This window comes from Vipera berus (genome assembly GCF_964194415.1).
Source record: "Vipera berus genome assembly, chromosome: 2".
In the NCBI taxonomy this organism is placed as follows: domain Eukaryota; kingdom Metazoa; phylum Chordata; class Lepidosauria; order Squamata; family Viperidae; genus Vipera; species Vipera berus.
Window position 1 is genome coordinate 218,351,733 of NC_138203.1, and position 21,112 is coordinate 218,372,844.

General features: G+C 42.1%; 1 protein-coding gene across 1 annotated transcript in view; it reads right to left on the reverse strand.

Moving 5' to 3' along the window:
- The window catches only part of GNAI2 (G protein subunit alpha i2), a 136,120-nt gene that overhangs the window by 27,797 nt on the left and 87,211 nt on the right, over positions 1 to 21,112 (reverse strand). Inside the window, exons 4-5 of the mRNA XM_081320722.1 lie at positions 20,016 to 20,176; positions 4,314 to 4,442 (exon numbers count right to left, since the gene is read on the reverse strand). Of these exons, the coding sequence (XP_081176848.1) occupies positions 4,314 to 4,442; positions 20,016 to 20,176 (290 nt within the window). The remainder of the gene's footprint in view (positions 1 to 4,313; positions 4,443 to 20,015; positions 20,177 to 21,112) is intronic.

Below are 21,112 nucleotides of genomic sequence, written 5' to 3' on the forward strand. Positions count from 1 at the left end.
ACCAAATATCATTCATAAAGGTGAAAACTGAACAACAATCTTCTTCATCCTTCCCAGAAGTCTTTATTCATTACTAAACAGCTAAGATTGTCAAGGATATCTCTGTTTGTAGCAGCCTGTTTAAAGCTCAAAGCAGGTGAGGAATGATATTTCCATATACACTATTCATTCACATACAAATATGCCTAATGGTTTCAGAATTGTTGGTATATAAAAGTGATCTTTCCTGCTTTTGCACTCACAACCTTATAAGCCCCACTTCCTCCTAGTAGATTTAAGTACCGTATATACTTGAGTATAAGCCGACTCGAGTATAAGCCGAGACCCCCAATTTCACCCCCAAAAACTGGAAAAAGTTATTGACTCGAGTATAAGCCGATCCGCCGTTCTGCAAGCCTCTGCCGCCAGCAGAGGCTCGATCCGCCATTTTGCAAGCCTGAATACACAGGAATACCCTGTGTGGCCGCGGCTCGTCGGCAGGTCTCCGTTCCTCCTGCCGACCTTTGGGGAGGTTTGGGCGCCTCCCCAAACCTCCCCAAACCTCGGCAGGTCTCCGTTCCTCCTGCCGACCTTTGGGGAGGTTTGGGCGCCTCCCCAAACCTCCCCAAACCTCGGCAGGTCTCCGTTCCTCCTGCCGACCTTTGGGGAGGTTTGGGCGCCTCCCCAAACCTCGGCAGGTCTCCGTTCCTCCTGCCGACCTTTGGGGAGGTTTGGGCGCCTCCCCAAACCTCGGCAGGTCTCCGTTCCTCCTGCCGACCTTTGGGGAGGTTTGGGCGCCTCCCCAAACCTCGGCAGGTCTCCGTTCCTCCTGCCGACCTTTGGGGAGGTTTGGGCGCCTCCCCAAACCTCGGCAGGTCTCCGTTCCTCCTGCCGACCTTTGGGGAGGTTTGGGCGCCTCCCCAAACCTCCCCAAACCTCGGCAGGTCTCCGTTCCTCCGCGCAGACCTGCCGACCTTTGGGGAGGTTTGGGCGCCTCCCCAAACCTCCCCAAACCTCGGCAGGTCTCCGTTCCTCCTGCCGACCTTTGGGGAGGTTTGGGCGCCTCCCCAAACCTCCCCAAACCTCGGCAGGTCTCCGTTCCTCCTGCCGACCTTTGGGGAGGTTTGGGCGCCTCCCCAAACCTCCCCAAACCTCGGCAGGTCTCCGTTCCTCCTGCCGACCTTTGGGGAGGTTTGGGCGCCTCCCCAAACCTCCCCAAACCTCGGCAGGTCTCCGTTCCTCCTGCCGACCTTTGGGGAGGTTTGGGCGCCTCCCCAAACCTCGGCAGGTCTCCGTTCCTCCGCGCAGACCTGCCGACCTTTGGGGAGGTTTGGGCGCCTCCCCAAACCTCCCCAAACCTCGGCAGGTCTCCGTTCTTCCTGCCGACCTTTGGGGAGGTTTGGGCGCCTCCCCAAACCTCGGCAGGTCTCCGTTCCTCCTGCCGACCTTTGGGGAGGTTTGGGCGCCTCCCCAAACCTCCCCAAACCTCGGCAGGTCTCCGTTCTTCCTGCCGACCTTTGGGGAGGTTTGGGCGCCTCCCCAAACCTCGGCAGGTCTCCGTTCCTCCGCGCAGACCTGCCGACCTTTGGGGAGGTTTGGGCGCCTCCCCAAACGTCCCCAAACCTCGGCAGGTCTCCGTTCCTGTTTGGGGAGGTTTGGGCGCCTCCCCAAACCTCGGCAGGTCTCCGTTCCTCCGCACAGACCTGCCGACCTTTGGGGAGGTTTGGGCGCCTCCCCAAACGTCCCCAAACCTCGGCAGGTCTCCGTTCCTGTTTGGGGAGGTTTGGGCGCCTCCCCAAACCTCCCCAAACCTCGGCAGGTCTCCGTTCCTCCGCGCAGACCTGCCGACCTTTGGGGAGGTTTGGGCGCCTCCCCAAACCTCCCCAAACCTCGGCAGGTCTCCGTTCCTGTTTGGGGAGGTTTGGGCGCCTCCCCAAACGTCCCCAAACCTCGGCAGGTCTCCGTTCCTCCGCGCAGACCTGCCGACCTTTGGGGAGGTTTGGGCGCCTCCCCAAACGTCCCCAAACCTCGGCAGGTCTCCGTTCCTCCTGCCGACCTTTGGGGAGGTTTGGGCGCCTCCCCAAACCTCCCCAAACGTCGGCAGGTCTGCGCGGAGGAACGGAGACCTGCCGAGGTTTGGGGAGGTTTGGGGAGGCGCCCAAACATCCCCAAACAGGAACGGAGACCTGCCGAGGTTTGGGGACGTTTGGGGAGGCGCCCAAACCTCCCCAAAGGTCGGCAGGTCTGCGCGGAGGAACGGAGACCTGCCGAGGTTTGGGGAGGTTTGGGGAGGCGCCCAAACCTCCCCAAACAGGAACGGAGACCTGCCGAGGTTTGGGGAGGTTTGGGGAGGCGCCCAAACCTCCCCAAAGGTCGGCAGGTCTGCGCGGAGGAACGGAGACCTGCCGAGGTTTGGGGTGGTTTGGGGAGGCGCCCAAACCTCCCCAAAGGTCGGCAGGAGGAACGGAGACCTGCCGAGGTTTGGGGAGGTTTGGGGAGGCGCCCAAACCTCCCCAAAGGTCGGCAGGAGGAACGGAGACCTGCCGAGGTTTGGGGACGTTTGGGGAGGCGCCCAAACCTCCCCAAAGGTCGGCAGGTCTGCGCGGAGGAACGGAGACCTGCCGAGGTTTGGGGAGGTTTGGGGAGGCGCCCAAACCTCCCCAAACAGGAACGGAGACCTGCCGAGGTTTGGGGACGTTTGGGGAGGCGCCCAAACCTCCCCAAAGGTCGGCAGGTCTGCGCGGAGGAACGGAGACCTGCCGAGGTTTGGGGAGGTTTGGGGAGGCGCCCAAACCTCCCCAAACAGGAACGGAGACCTGCCGAGGTTTGGGGACGTTTGGGGAGGCGCCCAAACCTCCCCAAAGGTCGGCAGGTCTGCGCGGAGGAACGGAGACCTGCCGAGGTTTGGGGAGGTTTGGGGAGGCGCCCAAACCTCCCCAAACAGGAACGGAGACCTGCCGAGGTTTGGGGAGGTTTGGGGAGGCGCCCAAACCTCCCCAAACGTCGGCAGGTCTGCGCGGAGGAACGGAGACCTGCCGAGGTTTGGGGAGGTTTGGGGAGGCGCCCAAACCTCCCCAAACAGGAACGGAGACCTGCCGAGGTTTGGGGACGTTTGGGGAGGCGCCCAAACCTCCCCAAAGGTCGGCAGGTCTGCGCGGAGGAACGGAGACCTGCCGAGGTTTGGGGAGGCGCCCAAACCTCCCCAAACAGGAACGGAGACCTGCCGAGGTTTGGGGAGGTTTGGGGAGGCGCCCAAACCTCCCCAAACGTCGGCAGGTCTGCGCGGAGGAACGGAGACCTGCCGAGGTTTGGGGAGGCGCCCAAACCTCCCCAAACAGGAACGGAGACCTGCCGAGGTTTGGGGAGGTTTGGGGAGGCGCCCAAACCTCCCCAAAGGTCGGCAGGAAGAACGGAGACCTGCCGAGGTTTGGGGAGGTTTGGGGAGGCGCCCAAACCTCCCAAACAGGAACGGAGACCTGCCGAGGTTTGGGGAGGTTTGGGGAGGCGCCCAAACCTCCCCAAACGTCGGCAGGAGGAACGGAGACCTGCCGAGGTTTGGGGAGGCGCCCAAACCTCCCCAAAGGTCGGCAGGAGGAACGGAGACCTGCCGAGGTTTGGGGAGGTTTGGGGAGGCGCCCAAACCTCCCCAAAGGTCGGCAGGAGGAACGGAGACCTGCCGAGGTTTGGGGAGGTTTGGGGAGGCGCCCAAACCTCCCCAAAGGTCGGCAGGAGGAACGGAGACCTGCCGAGGTTTGGGGAGGTTTGGGGAGGCGCCCAAACCTCCCCAAACGTCGGCAGGTCTGCGCGGAGGAACGGAGACCTGCCGAGGTTTGGGGAGGCGCCCAAACCTCCCCAAACGTCGGCAAGTCTCCGTTCCTCCGCGCCCTGCCTGCCTGCTTCTTTCCGCTGCGGAAAGAAGCAGGCAGGCAAGGCGCGGAGTTTGGGGAGGTGCGCGCGCACCTCCCCAAACCTCCCCAAACTTCGGCAGGTCTCGGACGGCGGTGGCTTGGGAGAGGTGCGGGCGATCCCGGAAGCACCAAAGCCTCGGCCGCGCACAAGTCCTCGGTAAGTTTTTTTGTTGACTGGAGTATAAGCCGAAGTGGAATTTTTCAGCCCAAAAAGTGGGCTGAAAAATTCGGCTTATACTCAAGTATATACGGTAATAATGTGCAGCAGTTTAATTATATAGGTCTTATAAATTACAATATTCCCTGCAAGATGCATATAACATGGTACCTCTGCATTACATGCACAGAGAGCCAAAATCCAACTTCATCCTTTGGCTGCAATGAGTTCCTTTTGTCAAAAACAAACGTATAATTTTATGAACTTACTTGAAATGCAAGTCCTTGAAGGTAAAATGAGTCTCTACAATGCCTGTAGTCTTCACTCTGGTTCTCAGCACATCTTGCTGGGTTGGAATATAATCCATTCTGCCTATCCTCTCCAAATCATTCAGGTAGCTGCAGAAAAAAAATGTTGGGAGTTAACAAACTATCTTACCTGATGTCCTCAAGATGTACTAAACTATATACCAGCTTAGTAAGCGCTATCATTCGCAGCCAGCATAGCTATTATCTCATACCCTGAAGAAAGCTGCTTTAGAAAAATGAAACCTGTTTCTATTGATCCAACAGAGATAAGACCTTTTTTTAAAGGGGGAGTGGGGGGAGAGATAGAAGGGAACAGAATAATTCTCCTTATTCCATGTGTCTTAATTCTCACAGAGTATCTCTTCCTAATCAGTTGTCCTAAAGGGGCTTTTTCCAAAACGCAACTCGACTTTCTTGGTTTTTTTCTCTGAAAATATTTCACGTCTCACCCAAGAAGTTTCTTCAGTTCTAACTGAAAAACCAACTTCAATTCTAATTCCCTAATCAGTTATTTCCATATGAATGGAGACTAGCATGCCAACTGTGTATAAAAGTACCTCAAGTCAAAGGTGAAAAACACAAAGGGACATTTTACCCCGCATGGTGGATTTGTGAAAAAGCCATGAAATTCTAGATACAAATATATATATAATTATACAAAGAATGTTAAAGATTACCATTGCAAAGAAATCAGATTTTTTAAAATTTGAAGTAATGAATATTTAATTAGAAAATACTCATGGAAGATTAGTTTTGTATATGGTAATGGCAGCAAGTTTATTATATGCACAAAGATGGAAGAGATTTACTTTGTCCATCCTAGTTTATGGAACTCCTCCTCTCCCCCACCATTCCCAAGCCCAGAGATATGAATAGTCCCAATTTTGTCTGTTATTATTATATAAGGCAGCTGAGGCAATTAAGAGGCCCTCAGGCCCCTAATAATGTTGAATCACAACAGTCATCTATATTTAATTTTGGGGTTTGCTATACACTAACGAGAATCTTCTGGGATTGGACTGACTATCATTATTGAAATAAGAGTGAGGAAAATAGAATCCTACATTGCCAGCTAAGATATATCACTCTCTCCAAAATTCTTCTGAAATGTTCCTACCTCAAACCTACACAAAAAATCAGTTCCCCCACCCCGTCTCTCACTTGTAACCTCCGATAGTATTTTTAGGATGAGATAAAAGCAGTACAAGAGATGTAATTAAGAAAGCTATTTCATGAAGTTTGACAAATGTCAACTGATGTTCAGGCCACCATTTTGATACAAGTTCACGCTGATATAAATCTTAAAAATTTTTGCTGAATTGTAAAATGGCTGATCTTGCCACTATCATTGCACATTTTGTAGTTCAGACTTTGTACTTCAAATTTTATAAAAATAATAGAGGAAGAAAAAGTCACTAAAAGGGAAGTTCAATTTTGGCAAAACTGAAGTGGTGTTACAATGAAAGAAGCTACTTCATTATGCTTAACTGTGCAACACTTGGAACTAGCAGGTGTCTAACATTCTTGAGAAAGATACCCAGGTTTGCAGTCCAGTCACCCACCATCATTTTAAATCAGTTATGGCTGCCTAATAACATACGTTCGATAGAATTTTCTGGAAAGAGGAAAATATTCATCACTATGGCAACAAACCAGAGAAAATGTGCAAATGCAGAAACAATTTACAGCTACGTGCCGTTTAAAGTCAAAACACCACAGCTCTCCTTCCTAATAGCAAAAGGGAAGTCTTTGGGGAAAAGGAAGGGGACAGTTAGTGGAGTGTTTCAGGCAGAAAACATCAGAGTAAGAAAATAAAACCTCTCTCAAAGGCCAAATGTTTTTGATATTATAATTCCAAAAAAAATTATTTCTATTGCCTCAAAATCAAATACCAGTTAAGCAACTTTAATGCTTTCCAGCTCCTTACTGTATTATTGCCCAAATTATTTTATTATATATTACCATTTTATAACAAAAGATTTCTGGGCAGCTCACATGATGGGTAATATGGTCCCAAGCCATTTATGATTAAAAGATGATGGAAGAGTTGCAATAGAAAAGATTTGACAGAAGAAAAATGAAACATATTACCGAGTCTGTGCTTCAAATTCTTCTTCTAATAAAAAGCAGATAATAAAAATATATTTGAATGATACATTTGTACTTAATTATTATTCTCCCTCTACTGTCCATCAGAAATTTGCACAGATATACTGATGATCAACATTTGAGAGATTAATTACATTTTTGGCTGCTGTTATTCTTGTTTGTATAGATGTATAAAATATGTTTTTTTTACATTAGTCTCTTCTATGCTAATGCCGAGAATTGTGGGAGCAGAAAGCCAGAAGTTGCAATATATCTATATGGTACATTAGAGAACGCTCCCCTTCATGGATTACTGCCTTGTCGTGGCGAAGGGGCTTGCGAAATTCAATGAAGCTATGAGCTATGCCGTGCAGGGCCACCCAAGACGGAAAGGTCATAGCAGAGAGTTCTGACAAAACGTGATCCACTGGAGAAGGAAATGGCAAACCACTCCAGTATCTTTGCCATGAAAACCCTATGGACAGTACCAAAAGGCAAAACGATATGACGCTGGAAGATGAGCCCCTCAGGTCAGAAGGCGTCCAATATGCTACTGGGGAAGAGCAGAGGGCTAGTACTAGTAGCGCCAGAAAGAATGAAGCGACTGGGCCAAAGCCGAAAGGACGCTCAGCTGTGGATATGTCTGGTGGTGAAAGGAAAGTCCGATGCTGTAAAGATTCTTTCTCCATAGGAACCTGGAATGTAAGATCCATGAATCAAGGAAAGCTGGACGTGGTCAAACAAGAGATGACAAGACTAAACATCGACATCTTAGGTATCAGCGAACTAAAATGGACAGGAATGGGTGAATTTAATTCAGATGACCATCAGGTATACTACTGCGGGCAAGAATCCCTCAGAAGAAATGGAGTAGCCTTCATAGTCAATAAAAAAGTAGGAAAAGCAATACTGGGATACAACCTCAAAATGACAGAATGATCTCAGTTCGAATACAAGGCAAACCATTCAATATCACAGTAGTCCAAGTCTATGCCCCAACCACCGGTGCTGAAGAGGATGAAATTGACTGGTTCTATGAAGCCCTACAGCACCTTATAGAACTAACACCCAAAAATGATGTCCTTATCATCATGGGAGATTGGAATGATAAAGTAGGAAGCCAAAAGATAACTGGAATAACAGGCAAGTTTGGCCTTGGAGTACAAAATGAAGCAGGGCACAGGCTGATAGAATTTTGTCAAGAGAATACAATGGTGATAGCAAACACTCTTTTCCAACAATCCAACAGACAGCTTTACACATGGACATCACCAGACGGTCAACACAGAAATCAGATTGACTATATGCTCTGCAGCCAAAGATGGAGAAGCTCTATACAGTCAGTAAAAACAAGACCAGGAGCTGACTGTGGCTCAGACCATGAGCGTCTTGTTGCAAAGTTTAGGCTTAAATTAAAGAAAGTAGGGAAAAGCGCTAGGCCAGCCAGGTATGAATTAAATCATATCCCTGTTCAATATACAGTAGAGGTGACAAATAGATTTAAGGAATTAGATCTGATAGACAGAGTGCCTGAAGAACTATGGACAGAGGTTCGCAACATTGTACAACAGGTAGCAACCCTAACCATCCCAAAGAAAAAGAAATGCAAGAAAGCAAAATGGCTGTCTGAGGAAGCTTTGCAAATAGCTGAGGAAAGGAGGGAAGCAAAAGGCAAGGGAGAAAAAGAAAGATATGCCCAATTGAATGCAGAATTCCAGAGAATAGCTAGAAGAGATAAGAATGCCTTCTTAAATGAACAGTGCAAAGAAATAGAAGAAAACAATAGAATAGGGAGGACCAGAGATCTTTTCAAGAAAATTGGAGAGATGAAGGGAACGTTTCATACAAAAATGGGAATGATAAAGGACCAAAATGGCAGGGACCTAACAGAGGCAGAAGAGATTAAGAAGAGGTGGCAAAATTACACAGAAGAACTATACAAGAATGAGCTTAACGTCCCTGATAATCACAACGAGGTGGTCACTGACCTCAAGCCATACATCCTAGAATGTGAAGTGAAGTGGGCCTTAGAAAATCTGAGCAACAACAAAGCTAGTGGAGGTGACAGTATTCCAGCTGAGCTATTCAAAATCTTAAAAGATGATGCAGTAAAAGTGCTACACTCAATTTGCCAGCAAATTTGGAAAACTCAACAGTGGCCACAGGATTGGAAAAGATCAGTTTACATTACAATTCCAAAGAAAGGCAGTGCCAAAGAATGTTCAAACTATCGCACCATTGCACTCATTTCGCATGCTAGTAAAGTTATGCTTAAAATCCTACAAGCTAGACTTCAGCAGTATGTGGATCGAGAACTACCAGAAGTACAGGCAGGATTTCGAAGAGGCAGAGAAACTAGAGATCAAATTGCTAACATACGCTGGATCATGGAGAAAGCTAGAGAGTTCCAGAAAAACATCTACTTCTGCTTCATTGACTATGCTAAAGCCTTTGATTGTGTGGATCATAACAAACTGTGGCAAGTCCTTAAAGAGATGGGCATACCAGACCATCTTATTTGTCTCTTGAGAAACCTATATGCAGGCCAAGAAGCAACAGTGAGAACTGGACACGGAACCACTGATTGGTTCAAAATTGGGAAAGGAGTCCGGCAAGGCTGTATACTGTCGCCTTGCCTATTTAACTTATATGCAGAGCACATCATGAGAAAGGCAGGGCTAGATGAATCAAAAGTTGGAATTAAGATTGCCGGAAGAAACATCAACAACCTAAGATACGCAGATGATACCACTCTAATGGCAGAAAGTGAAGAGGAACTAAAGAGCCTCTTGTTGCGAGTGAAGAAGGACAGTGCAAAACGTGGGTTGAAACTAAACATTAAGAAAACCAAGATCATGGCATCTGGCCCTCTCAATTCCTGGCAAATAGATGGGGAAGAAATGGAGGTAGTGACAGATTTTATTTTCCTGGGCTCCAAGATCACTGCAGATGGGGACTGTAGCCAAGAAATTAAAAGACGCTTGCTCCTTGGGAGGAAAGCCATGGCAAATCTAGACAGCACACTAAAAAGCAAAGACATCACCCTGTCAACAAAAGTGCGTATAGTCAAGGCTATGGTCTTCCCAGTTGCAATGTATGGCAGTGAAAGCTGGACCATAAGAAAGGCTGAGCGCCAAAGAATTGAAGCCTTTGAACTATGGTGCTGGAGAAGACTCCTGCGAGTCCCTTGGACTGCAAGGCGATCAAACCGGTCAGTCCTAGAGGAGATCAACCCTGACTGCTCTTTAGAAGGCCAGATCCTGAAGCTAAAACTCAAATACTTTGGCCACCTAATGAGAAGGAAGGACTCACTGGAGAAGAGCCTAATGCTGGGAAAGATTGAGGGCAATAGAAGAAGGGGACGACAGAGAATGAGGTGGCTGGATGGAGTCACTGAAGCAGTAGGCGTGAGCTTAAATGGACTCCAGAAGATGGTAGAGGACAGGAAGGCCTGGAGGAACATTGTCCATAGGGTCGCGATGGGTCGGACACGACTTCGCAACTAACAACAACAACAAAGAGAACGCTATCTTGTATAATGCAGAAGAGTTTAATAAAACATAAATACATATTTTTTATGTTTTCAGTTTATTTGGTCAAGAGCTTTTGGGTTGGGAATATAGATAAAAATCTATTAAATATAATAGGGCATTTAAAGCATTATAGTCTTTCATAACTATTATACATTGAGTAGAATTATACCATCCATATTAAATAATCCTCTCTAATTACAGATGTTCTGTTTCCCTCAGCATGCTCTAAAAGCTTTGTATGTTTGTTATTAGCAGCACCACACTGTCCAAATTGGCTTTCTCTGGCAGTATCACTGTTGTACTCTGCAGTGAGTCATCTGCATACGCAGCAGTGCAGAAACCTAACATTCTTCGCTTGTAACCACTTTCGATTAAATGTTGGCATTCTATTCTCTTTTTGAGACCCCTTCAGTTCTAGCATTTTTCCTCATCCTCAGGCAACGATGGATTTAACAATCAAAAGAAAACTCTCTATAAAGAAAACAGCATTGATCGCTCACAAGAGAAATCAACAAGCCTTCGCATGAACAGTGTCAATATTATTTTATTAATGCATTCTGTAGCTTATTAATTGGTATATTATTTACAATTTTAAGCAGGTTACAACATGGCTATAATCCTGAAGAAGCTACAGCATCATTCTTATATTGTTATTTAACATGGAGAGGACAGGAGACAATGGATGAAAAATTCCATTTGCTTATTATGGTGGCTATTACAACTAAAATTATTAACATGAAATGAGAGTCTTAGACATCTACAAGATGTAACGCTACCATTTTCTCCTTAAAAATCCCCCTAACTCTCAAAACTATGAAGGGGAAGGATATTTTTGGCCACAAAAAATTACTAATGAATTGTGTATTTTGCAGCCTTGTCTTAAAGCTTAAGGCAGTAGCTCCCAATCTTCTCTATACCCCGCACCCCTAGAACGCTTCTGATATATTCTCGTACCCCTTACAAAAGTTCAAAATAATGGCAATGAATTATGCATATATACTATAATTTTGAAAACCCAACTTGTTGCACCCCCTGGAATATCGTCTCACACCCCTGCTTGGGAACCCCTGGTATCAAAAGTAATATAATAGAACTCTCTGCCCATTGCAAGAATTCAAATTAAAGTATTATTAGCAGATGGCTTTTCTACTGTCAACTTGAACTTACTGCATTTGGCCTATAAAATAACACTGGATTTTTCATTAACTGAAATAACAAACAATCAAAATGTTTTACATTTTGGCTGAGCCAAACCACAGACTACCTAGAACAGTTCAAAATACATTCTCTGTTTAATGTACACACTTATTTTTTATTTATTAAATATATATGTTGCACTTAATATATAATACACAAAAATGTCCACATCCTAGATTTGAGATTACAGTGCAATAAGAGTTCTTAACTTGGATGTTACAGAAGTAACAAAGACATGGTAAATAATATCTTATAATGATGAGTAAATATTGTTCATGTTTTCAGAAAAAGAGGGAAAAGATTACCAAGATTCGTCAGCTTGATGCCAATAACTAGTAAAATTTTGTAACAAATTATTAAGCATTTAGTTGGTGAGCAATTAGAAAAGAATACAATGCTTGGCAGAAGCCAACTTAAATTTATAAATCATGTCAAATCAACCCGATTTCCTTTCTTTGTTTTAACTGACCAGAGTAATGCAATAGAGTTACTGTATATTCATTTTGGCAAAGCATTTGATAGTCACCCAGGAGATTCTACTAGAAAAGTTGACAAAATGTGAACTGAACTATGCTATTACATAAATACATTGCCGGTTGAACTACATACCCAAAAAGATGGAGGGAAATGTCAAAAAATATACCACAGACTCAGTTCCTAGGCCCTACATTGTACAAAGTATTTATGGTTTGAATCTGAGTAAGAAAATATGAGTATCAAATTTTTTACATTACCCAGTGATAGGAGAGACAGCAAATAGCTTAGCAGAAAATATCAAGAGTTCCGAAAGCTCTTGACAAAATGTAATATTGGGCAAAACCCAGCAATATGAATTTAAAATTGTCAAATGTAAAGTCTCATACTGAGACAGGAGAAATCAGTGTTGTATCCATTTAGTAACCATTCTGATTAATGACTACGTCATTGGAATGAAATGCAGCTACTAAAGAAGAGGGCACGTAGGATTTGTGGAAAGATCATATGGGGCAACAGTGGATGCCTTGGTGGATCACAAACTGAATGTGTTACAGGTGCAGAAAATGATAAATGTATTCATAGGCTGCAACAACAACGTACACCGTTAAGATCAAATTACAGAAGACATCCAGAAGTGAGAAACCAAAATGATAAGGGGCCTGAAGACATGAGGGACAGGGTAGGAGATTAGACTAGACGAAGACTAGACAAATATTGCTTCGTATTATTTTGCAAATCATAAAGCGCATCAAACCAGCATGATAGGCAAAGATGAAAGAAACTGAATAATCTTTGAACAGCTTATTCAAATTAGAAGCAACAAGTCCTGATATAATAAAGGGGCTCAATGGCTTTATCAGCTATATATTTTGCACCTTACAGCATTAGTATAGCCACAATGTATAAGATAAACAATTAAGTTTATACAGACTTCCCCACCTTTACATATTTAATTATATATCCCATCTTCCCCATCAATGTTAACTGTTGAATAAGTGTGATGGAAGCGTGAAGTAATCCAGCACATTTGGAGAGAATCAGAGTGGTGAAATCTGACTTAAGGTTTATTTGTGTTTCTCTGTCTTTTTAGCCCTCACCATTCTTTCATCCTCTTTATTTTTAGCGAATGCCTAACTAGCATCATATGTGCCCTACAAAAATATTTTTGCAATGAGAATTGTTAAGAAACACATGATTGGCTACCAAATAAAAGTTCTTCAAAATGCAAAGTATATATACTGAAGAGAATTTATATACGGAGAAAACTATTTTTCTGCAGCACAAGTAAATGCCATGGCAACCAGCAAATTTTGATCTTTAAGTACGGTCAACAGGAAGTTTCTGTTATTCATTTATTTATTTTGCCGCCTGTCTCACTGTGGGGCTACATTATGGAAAAAATAAAAAGTTGCTGCTCAGGGTGAACAACACTACGGCTTTTCTCACTAGCAGTTTTCAACCTATGCAATGAAAACTACTTCATAGTTAAATCAAGAAGAAATGTCCATTCATTGGCTGGCACATGTAGAAATTCATGGACATCAAATGTAAAAAAAAAAGGCACTGACTCTTCTTCCCTAAATGCGCTCTAAATGCGCTTTTGGAGTTTTGTTTGACATTATGTCCAATTTGCTTTTTTTCCTCCCTTTTTTATTGTGTTCCAATACACACAAAGGGAATAAACCTGTGTATAGCAAAACATGTGTTCCTGCAATACTTTTCTGTGAGAAATACTTGATTTTCTGAAAAAATTTCTGGGGTGCCAACAATTTCGGCCATGACTGTATAAATAAATTAATAAAAAGAAAAATAAATTTTCTCTTCATTTCACCCAATTAAACTTAAAAGGAAATGCTGTTAGTTTTCGAGGTTTTGTGTGTGGAACAGTTAATCTTTTACCTAAAAAAAGTAGACATATGCTGCAGAAATTGTTATAATATGCCTGTCTAATAATAAACAGACAGATACCAAAGAGCTAATGCTAAAACAAATGGAAATCAGCATCCAAGATATAATAAAGGATTTGTTTACTCTAAGCCATCATAAAGACTTAGGAACGAGTAGAATACACTGTTCAGTTTGGTAACTTTATTGTAATACAGTAATAATTTTACAATAGAATAAAAAGATCATTCAATTATTTTTCCAAGGAGTTGTTCTGGCAAAGTTCATTTATGCTGCCAAACAAGGAATGTAAAGGTAGATAAATGTGTTTTTGCAATTGTTTCTGGATACCCCAATTTTTAAATCAAACTCAGGTGCAATGAGCTCCAAGCCATTCTCCCATGCACGCCCCCATTCCCAAATCATGCAAGTTTTGACCAATTTCTCTGCAAATTCTATAGGCAACATTGCAATCTTGCAAGATTTGATCTATTTCTGCTATTTTTTAAAAGATAAAGTTGAGTATTATATTTTGAATTAAAGGTGAAATAGAAGAAGCATACATCTGACACAGAAAAATGTATAACTTCCAAAGACAAAATATATGGAAATATTTAGAATGGTAATGATTTCAAAGGGCATAAATTATCATCACTAAAAAAAAATTTGAACCTGAAATCAATTTCCATATAACCTCATTAGCAATGAAATACAGTTCAAGCTATTATAATAGCTGCTTAAGAAAAAAAATTTGGAAACCAAACCATGCATTCTGTCGAAAATCTTGGATCCGATGTAATAATACTATATTGTTTGTCTAGCTTGGCCTAAAGGAGGTACACAGTATGATACTTCAACAGAATGTAGCAATAAAAATGGATGTATTTTCTTAAACATTTTCATACTGTTTTTTCAAAAATTAGAAAATAAACTTGAAAGACAATCAACAAGAACTGAAACACTTTGTGACTTTATCCAAACATTCAAGTCATGTAATTGTTTGCAGAAAAAGAATACTAAACATTTTAGTGTTCTGATCAAATTGCCTGTGCAAGTACAGGTAGTCCTTGACTTACAACAGTTCTTTTAGTGACCATTCAAAGTTACAATGGCACTGAAAAATGTGACTTATTACCGTTTTTCACAGTTACGGCCTTTGCAGCAACCCCATGGTCATGTGATCAAAATTCAGGTGCTTGGCAACCGGTTCATACAGTATTTCTGATGGTTGCTGCCTCCCAAGGTCATGTGATCCCCTTTTGCAACCTTCTGACAAGCAAAGTAATGGGGAAGCCAGATTCACTTAACAACTGGGTTACTAACTTATTAACTGCACTGATTCATTTAACAACTGCGGCAAGAAAAGTTTAAAATAGGGCAAAACCTCACTTAACAAATGTCTCTCTTAATAACAGAAATTTTGGGCTCAATTGTGGTTGTAATTCAAGGACTACCTGTACATTCCTTAAGCCATTTCTTCCAAATGTATAAAACAGAAAAAATATTTAGATGGAAAATTAAGAGCTTCATTGAAGACAGTACCACAATAAAGCTCTCCAAGGAAACTGCTACTGTTCTGAGGCATGAAACAAAGCTCAGATTGCCTTTTTAAAAAATGTATGGTTTTGATCCATTTAGATGAACGCTGTATGTTGTTACTGCAGCATTTTTTTTAAAAAAAATATTATTTTCTTTAGAACTAGATAATAAAAGTGGGATTTCCACTAATTAGACTGTGGTTCTTGAATTTCCTCCTTCCCTCTTCTCTATATATACGCATACACTTACATACTACATACAGACATGTGCACAAAATGATGAAATAAAAATATAGAATTGAAAAGGAAAATAATCCAATCACCAAAACTGAAATAGAAAAATATATTTACATCTTTAACTTTATTACTTTCTCTAAAAGTGAAAAAAAAGTTAATTAAGGGTTTTAGGGGAAGGAGAGTGGGCCTCCTGCCTCCCTTCCCCACTCCTGGGAGGCCTCAGCTGAGTTGCATGCCCAGTTGCATGCAGGCCTCCTGCCTCCCTCTCCTGAGAAAGCTGCCCTTTACTCTCTTCCCCATACCATTCCCAGAAGCCTCCTCAACCTGTGCACTATTGGGCCTAGCCAGCTGAAGCCTTCTACCATTGGTGGGGAATGGAGAAGGCCATGCTTCTTGGGAATGATAGGAGGCAGGAAGCTTGTGCACCACTGGACCCAGCTGGCCAAAACCTTCCCGTCCATGGGACCAGTCAGCCTGGCCAGCTGAGATCTTTAAGGAGGGAGGAGAAGATGGGAGCCCATGTACCGGCAGCTCATGGCAGATTTCCACATGCTGGTGGATGCTGGGCCTCCCCAAGGCACCACTGTGTGGTCGCTTAACAAATACAACAGAGAGAACTGGGATTGTGGTTATTGAGCAAGGCAGCCCTATGGATATCTTCCTTGTGGTTGTAAATTGAGGAATACCTGAATACAATCTCTAAAAGGTTCTGAACCTTTACACAAGGATGCAACTCATATGCTTTCTCAGTTTCTGGTTCTCTTCTTCCCACAGCATCTTCCCCGAGATTCAGTTTGCTGCAATATTACTGAAGTTTAGGAAAACAATTAAAACCTGATTATTTCAGCAGGACTTTGAGGGAGAAAAGGATTTTTATTTATGACCGTTACAGCGTCCCAGAGTCACATGATCACCTTTTGTAAACTTCTGACAAGCAAAGTCAAGGAGGAAGCCAGATTCACTGAACAACCGTGTTACTAACATATCAACTGCACACTTAACTGTGACAAGAAATGTTGTAAAATTCACTTAACAAACGACTCACTTAGCAACAGAAATTTTGGGCTCAATTATGGTCGTACATTGAGGACTACCTGCATCTGATTTTCCACTCCTAATTACAATGCTATCTCCTGATAATATGCAGCAGAATCCAAATACTTATTACACAACTCATTTTTTCTAATATTCTACATACTTATCCTATTTTAATATATCAAATATTAGACAAAATCAAAATGCTGCTTATTATTTCCTAGTAACCTTTCCAGTGGAAATAGTTACAATTGGTTCCCTGGGATTTCTACCTGGACAAGTCTATCCAGATATAGGTTAATATTTATACATATATTCATAGGAAACATCAATAACTGTAGAATAATACAGTTTATTACCCAGAAGACAGTTTCACTGAATTAAATGGTTCTTTCTTCTAAGTAAGTATAAAAATAAAAGCAGGTATACGATTTCAGCATATTAACTGGTAGAAGTATCATGGGATAAGTTTTTTTTATACATTATTCAATTTATATATCACCTTTCTGCTTATTGGTTTCTGATCAAGGATTCATAGTACTTAGAAGAGGCTAGGAATAATCCCTACATGAAACTCATTTATCTGTATCTGTTTCATCTTTATCTTTGTCTGTTTATTTTTATCCATTTGTCTTTTCTCCAGTATTGCCACTTCTGAAGCCAGAGTTGTGATATTATACAGAACCACATTATTTTTCCAAGACTGTTTATTAGTTCTGGCTTCTTGTCTGATATTTCCTGTTCTCACTAATTCTGCCTAATCACTGAATCCAGTTTAGCTGCATGGATATTTCAACCTAGGCAGATTTCCCATTTTTAGACCCTCTCAGTAACCAAACAGGCCTCCTGTTGCTCTGTCATTTGTCAGGTGAAATAAAAAGAGAAAAAATAGGAAAGACCAGGCCAAGACCTATAAAACATTTTGCAGACCATCTCTACAAAAATTGAAGCTTTGCAAAAAAAAAAATCTGTCTCCCTCTCAGAATATTTACAGACGTATTTTAACAGTACCGAGGAAAGAACAAGCATGATATATATATTTGCATGTGTATGTGTATATTCTAAGCATTCTATATCCCATTCTTCAAAGTTCACACACAAATACACACACACACACACACATATATAACAGCTAGTTAAATATATTAAAAGTCAAAGATATCACATTAAGATGTTACGTCCTAAAATCAGATTAATGAGTTTCACCAATTATACGTTTCTTTGCTTTACAGGTAGTCCTCACTTAACTATCAGTTGCTCAGTGACCATTCAAAGTTACTATGGGACAGCCCCCCCCAGCTACTTAAAACCCCAATTTCAGAGTTCTGACAGTGCCCCCACCCGCATTTCGGCACTTGGCAACCAGCTCACCTTTTCAGCATTCCACTGTCATAAGACCACGATTTACAACTTTTCCAGCCTTTTCACATAGCTGGCCACTGTAGGAACAGAATATGGAATAAGGCTCCACTTAAAGGAGCCTTGATCACACTGAGTGCTACATGCGTCTATGCACCTAGAAGGATTAACCTTTCGGCCTCTTTCTCTGAAGACAGACTTGTCTTCCAAGTCATAAATAAATAAAATGACTCTTATTGTGAAGGGAATACACCAATTCTGTTCGGGATTACAATGAGTCTTTGATTTCCAACCATTTAATGAAGGTTCAAAAAAAAAACCTACAGCCTTGGGAAAAGTGACCTATGACCCATCCTCAAAGTTACGACCATCACACTATTCCCTACAATTACATTATCGCAATCTGGATTATTGGAAACCTGCTCTCATTTGCTATAGTTGCAGCATTTTGCAATTACACGATTGTGATTTGCAACCTTTCTAGCCAACTTCCAACAAAGTCATTTGACCACGTGATTCAGTTAAAGGCAACCTGATTTGCTTAACAACTATAGTGATTCACTTAACGACCACAATAAAATGGTCATGAAATCAGGTTTGGTCATGTGACTTAATGACCGCATTGTTTAGCAACCAAAATCCCAGTTCCAATTGCGGCCATAAGTTAAGGATTCGAGTTCTTCTAGATTCTGCATTAAAAATTGGCAACAGAGAATACAAGGGCCTTCTCAATTTAAATTTGTGCAACAACTGCAATCTATTTAAAAGTAAGATATTATGCTTGTACTGATTACAACTAGACTAAAAAGTAACATTAGTAGTCGCCCAGCGTTACCTTGTGGTAAGATAGGCAGTCAACACTTTTAATAAATAAACATTTTCATCATGTCACTCTTGGCTCCTAGTGACAAGTTTCTTGGCAGCAATATAGAAGTGGCTTGCCATTGTCTTGTTCCAGGTTGTATTTTTTACTTTCCATTCTAGTCTACAGCCCTGATACTCCCTGTAGGTCTTCCATCCAAGTTCTAATCATATCTGATTCTGTTTAACATCTCAGCCCAAATTAAACTACTGAGCCACATCCAGACTAGACTGTTGTACATGTGTTTTTATGCTTTTGAAGATATTTTTTTAAACCACAGCTGTTTCAAAAATTGCATTTTATTTATTTAAAACATTTTTGCCCAGTCTTTATTTGAAAGGAATCCCAGAATGACTTGCAAAGGCCAATCATATGCTCACAGGGCTTATAATCTAAAATATATGACACAATATAATAAAATGAATGAGGAAAGGCAATGGAAGAAACAGAAAGCTGCTCTTGCAGTTTTTACACCAAAAATTAGTTCAGACAGTATGATAGATGTTAGATCACAGTAAGAGGAAAAAACAAAGGTAAATTATTGTTCTATGCGAAACTGTGGAACAGCCCAAATTCATTTCTTTTTGCTCTGCATTTTATCAAAAATGTATATATTATACAAATACTATAAAGTTTTTTTTGGGGGGGGGGGGTTTACTATGAAATGATACTATTAGGTTGTATTGTTTATACATACAGTGTCATCTCTTGACCAGATGTTGTCCTAAAACAGTGGGCCAGAAATACTTGAAATACAGAATATAGTTATTGTGTTGCAATATACTACAAAACTAATGTATATTTACAGGGTGAAAAACTGCTACAAAAAAACAGATTATTGAGGAGGGTAGAATACACACATACTATCCAAGTACAGATACTTTTTTGGGTGGTTTTTTTTTAGTACTCGGGTAAACTGAACATGCAAAGCTCCATCATCTTTATTTAGTTTGGCTCTGACTGATTGTTACTTCAGTTACTAAAGTCTGCCATCTTTTTATACCATATCACACTAATTTTATTTTTTTTATTTTTATTTTTTTATTTTAATCCCATTTATATCCCGCCCTTCTCCGAAGACTCAGGGCGGCTTACAATCTAAGCACAAATCAAATGTGCTTAGCAATAGCCTTCATTCTATGTATATGCCTGCTTATTAGGGCTTTCGGGCCCACCCCCAAGCGGCATTATTACAAAGTCAGCTTATTGCCCCCAACAATCTGGGTCCTCATTTTACCTACCTCGGAAGGATGGAAGGCTGAGTCAACCTTGAGCCTGGTGGGATGTGAACCTGCAATAATTGCAGGCAGCTGGTGTTACTTAAGGAGGCATTAGCCCACTGCTCCACCAAGGCTCTTTTCTGAATGTGTAGCTAGTTGACATTACTCAAATACTATTTAAAGCTCAAAATATGTTGCCACAAGCAAAAAGATTTCAAAAAAAAGCTACTCACTAAGCTGCAGAGTCATTCAGCTGATACTCCCGGGAACGATTAAAGCAGGCCTGGACTCCATTGTCTGCCCACAGCCTCCGAATCACACTGGATAAGTCGTCTGGCATGATTCCTTGTTCCTCTGCAGTGCAAGAGAGTGCAAACAACTGGCGAGCATCATCCTACAGGCAAAGTAAATTTGAGATATTTAGATAAGATAGCCTTTATTGTCATTTTTTTTACTGTGGGCACAACGGCATCAAAAATGAATTTTAGTTGACCATGTATTTGCTATTGAGGGGGTGGGAGCATCTGTCACATTACACTGAAGTTCACATTTTACTCCTATCCTCTCTATATTCACAAACAATTCTTCCCAAAGGGAAGCATATTCTGTAAAGGAAAAAAACAAAACCTCCCTCTAGTTTTAAAGCAGATGCCATATCTAAATGCATATCATGAAGAAATCTATGCTTAATAATTTCTATGGGTAACAATTGACAGCTGAATCCTGAAATTGAGCAAGATTGGTCCTGAATAGTATTTGGATCAGAGACCACAAGGCAGTATGGTACAGAAAGAATTTCAGTGATATGACACCTGACAACTGGTTCAATCCGATTTAACGGTGTGAAAATTTTTATAAACAGGTACTCAAGTTACAACAGTTCATTTAGTGACCGTTCAAAGTTACAACGGCACTGAATAAAGTGGCTCATGGCCATTTTTCAAAGTTACAACCTTTGCAGCATCTCCATTATGGTCATATGATCAAAATTCATATGGTTGGCAACTGGTTCATATTTATGACAGTTGCTGTGTCCCGGGTTCATGAGATCACCATTTGTAATCTTCTGACAAGCAAAGTCAATGGGGGAGCCAGATTCACTTAACAACTGCGTTACTAAGTTAACAACTTCAGTGGTTCACTTAACAACTGTGACAAGAAAGGTCGTGAAATGGGTCAAAACTCACTTAACAAACGTCTCACTTAACAACAGAATCTTTTTGGCTCAATTGCGGTCGTAAGTCGAGACCACCAGTAGTAAGAGACAAAAGCCCAACGTAGATATTATTGTACAGAATTGTCTATGGAGGTTCTCAGTCATTCAGGTCTC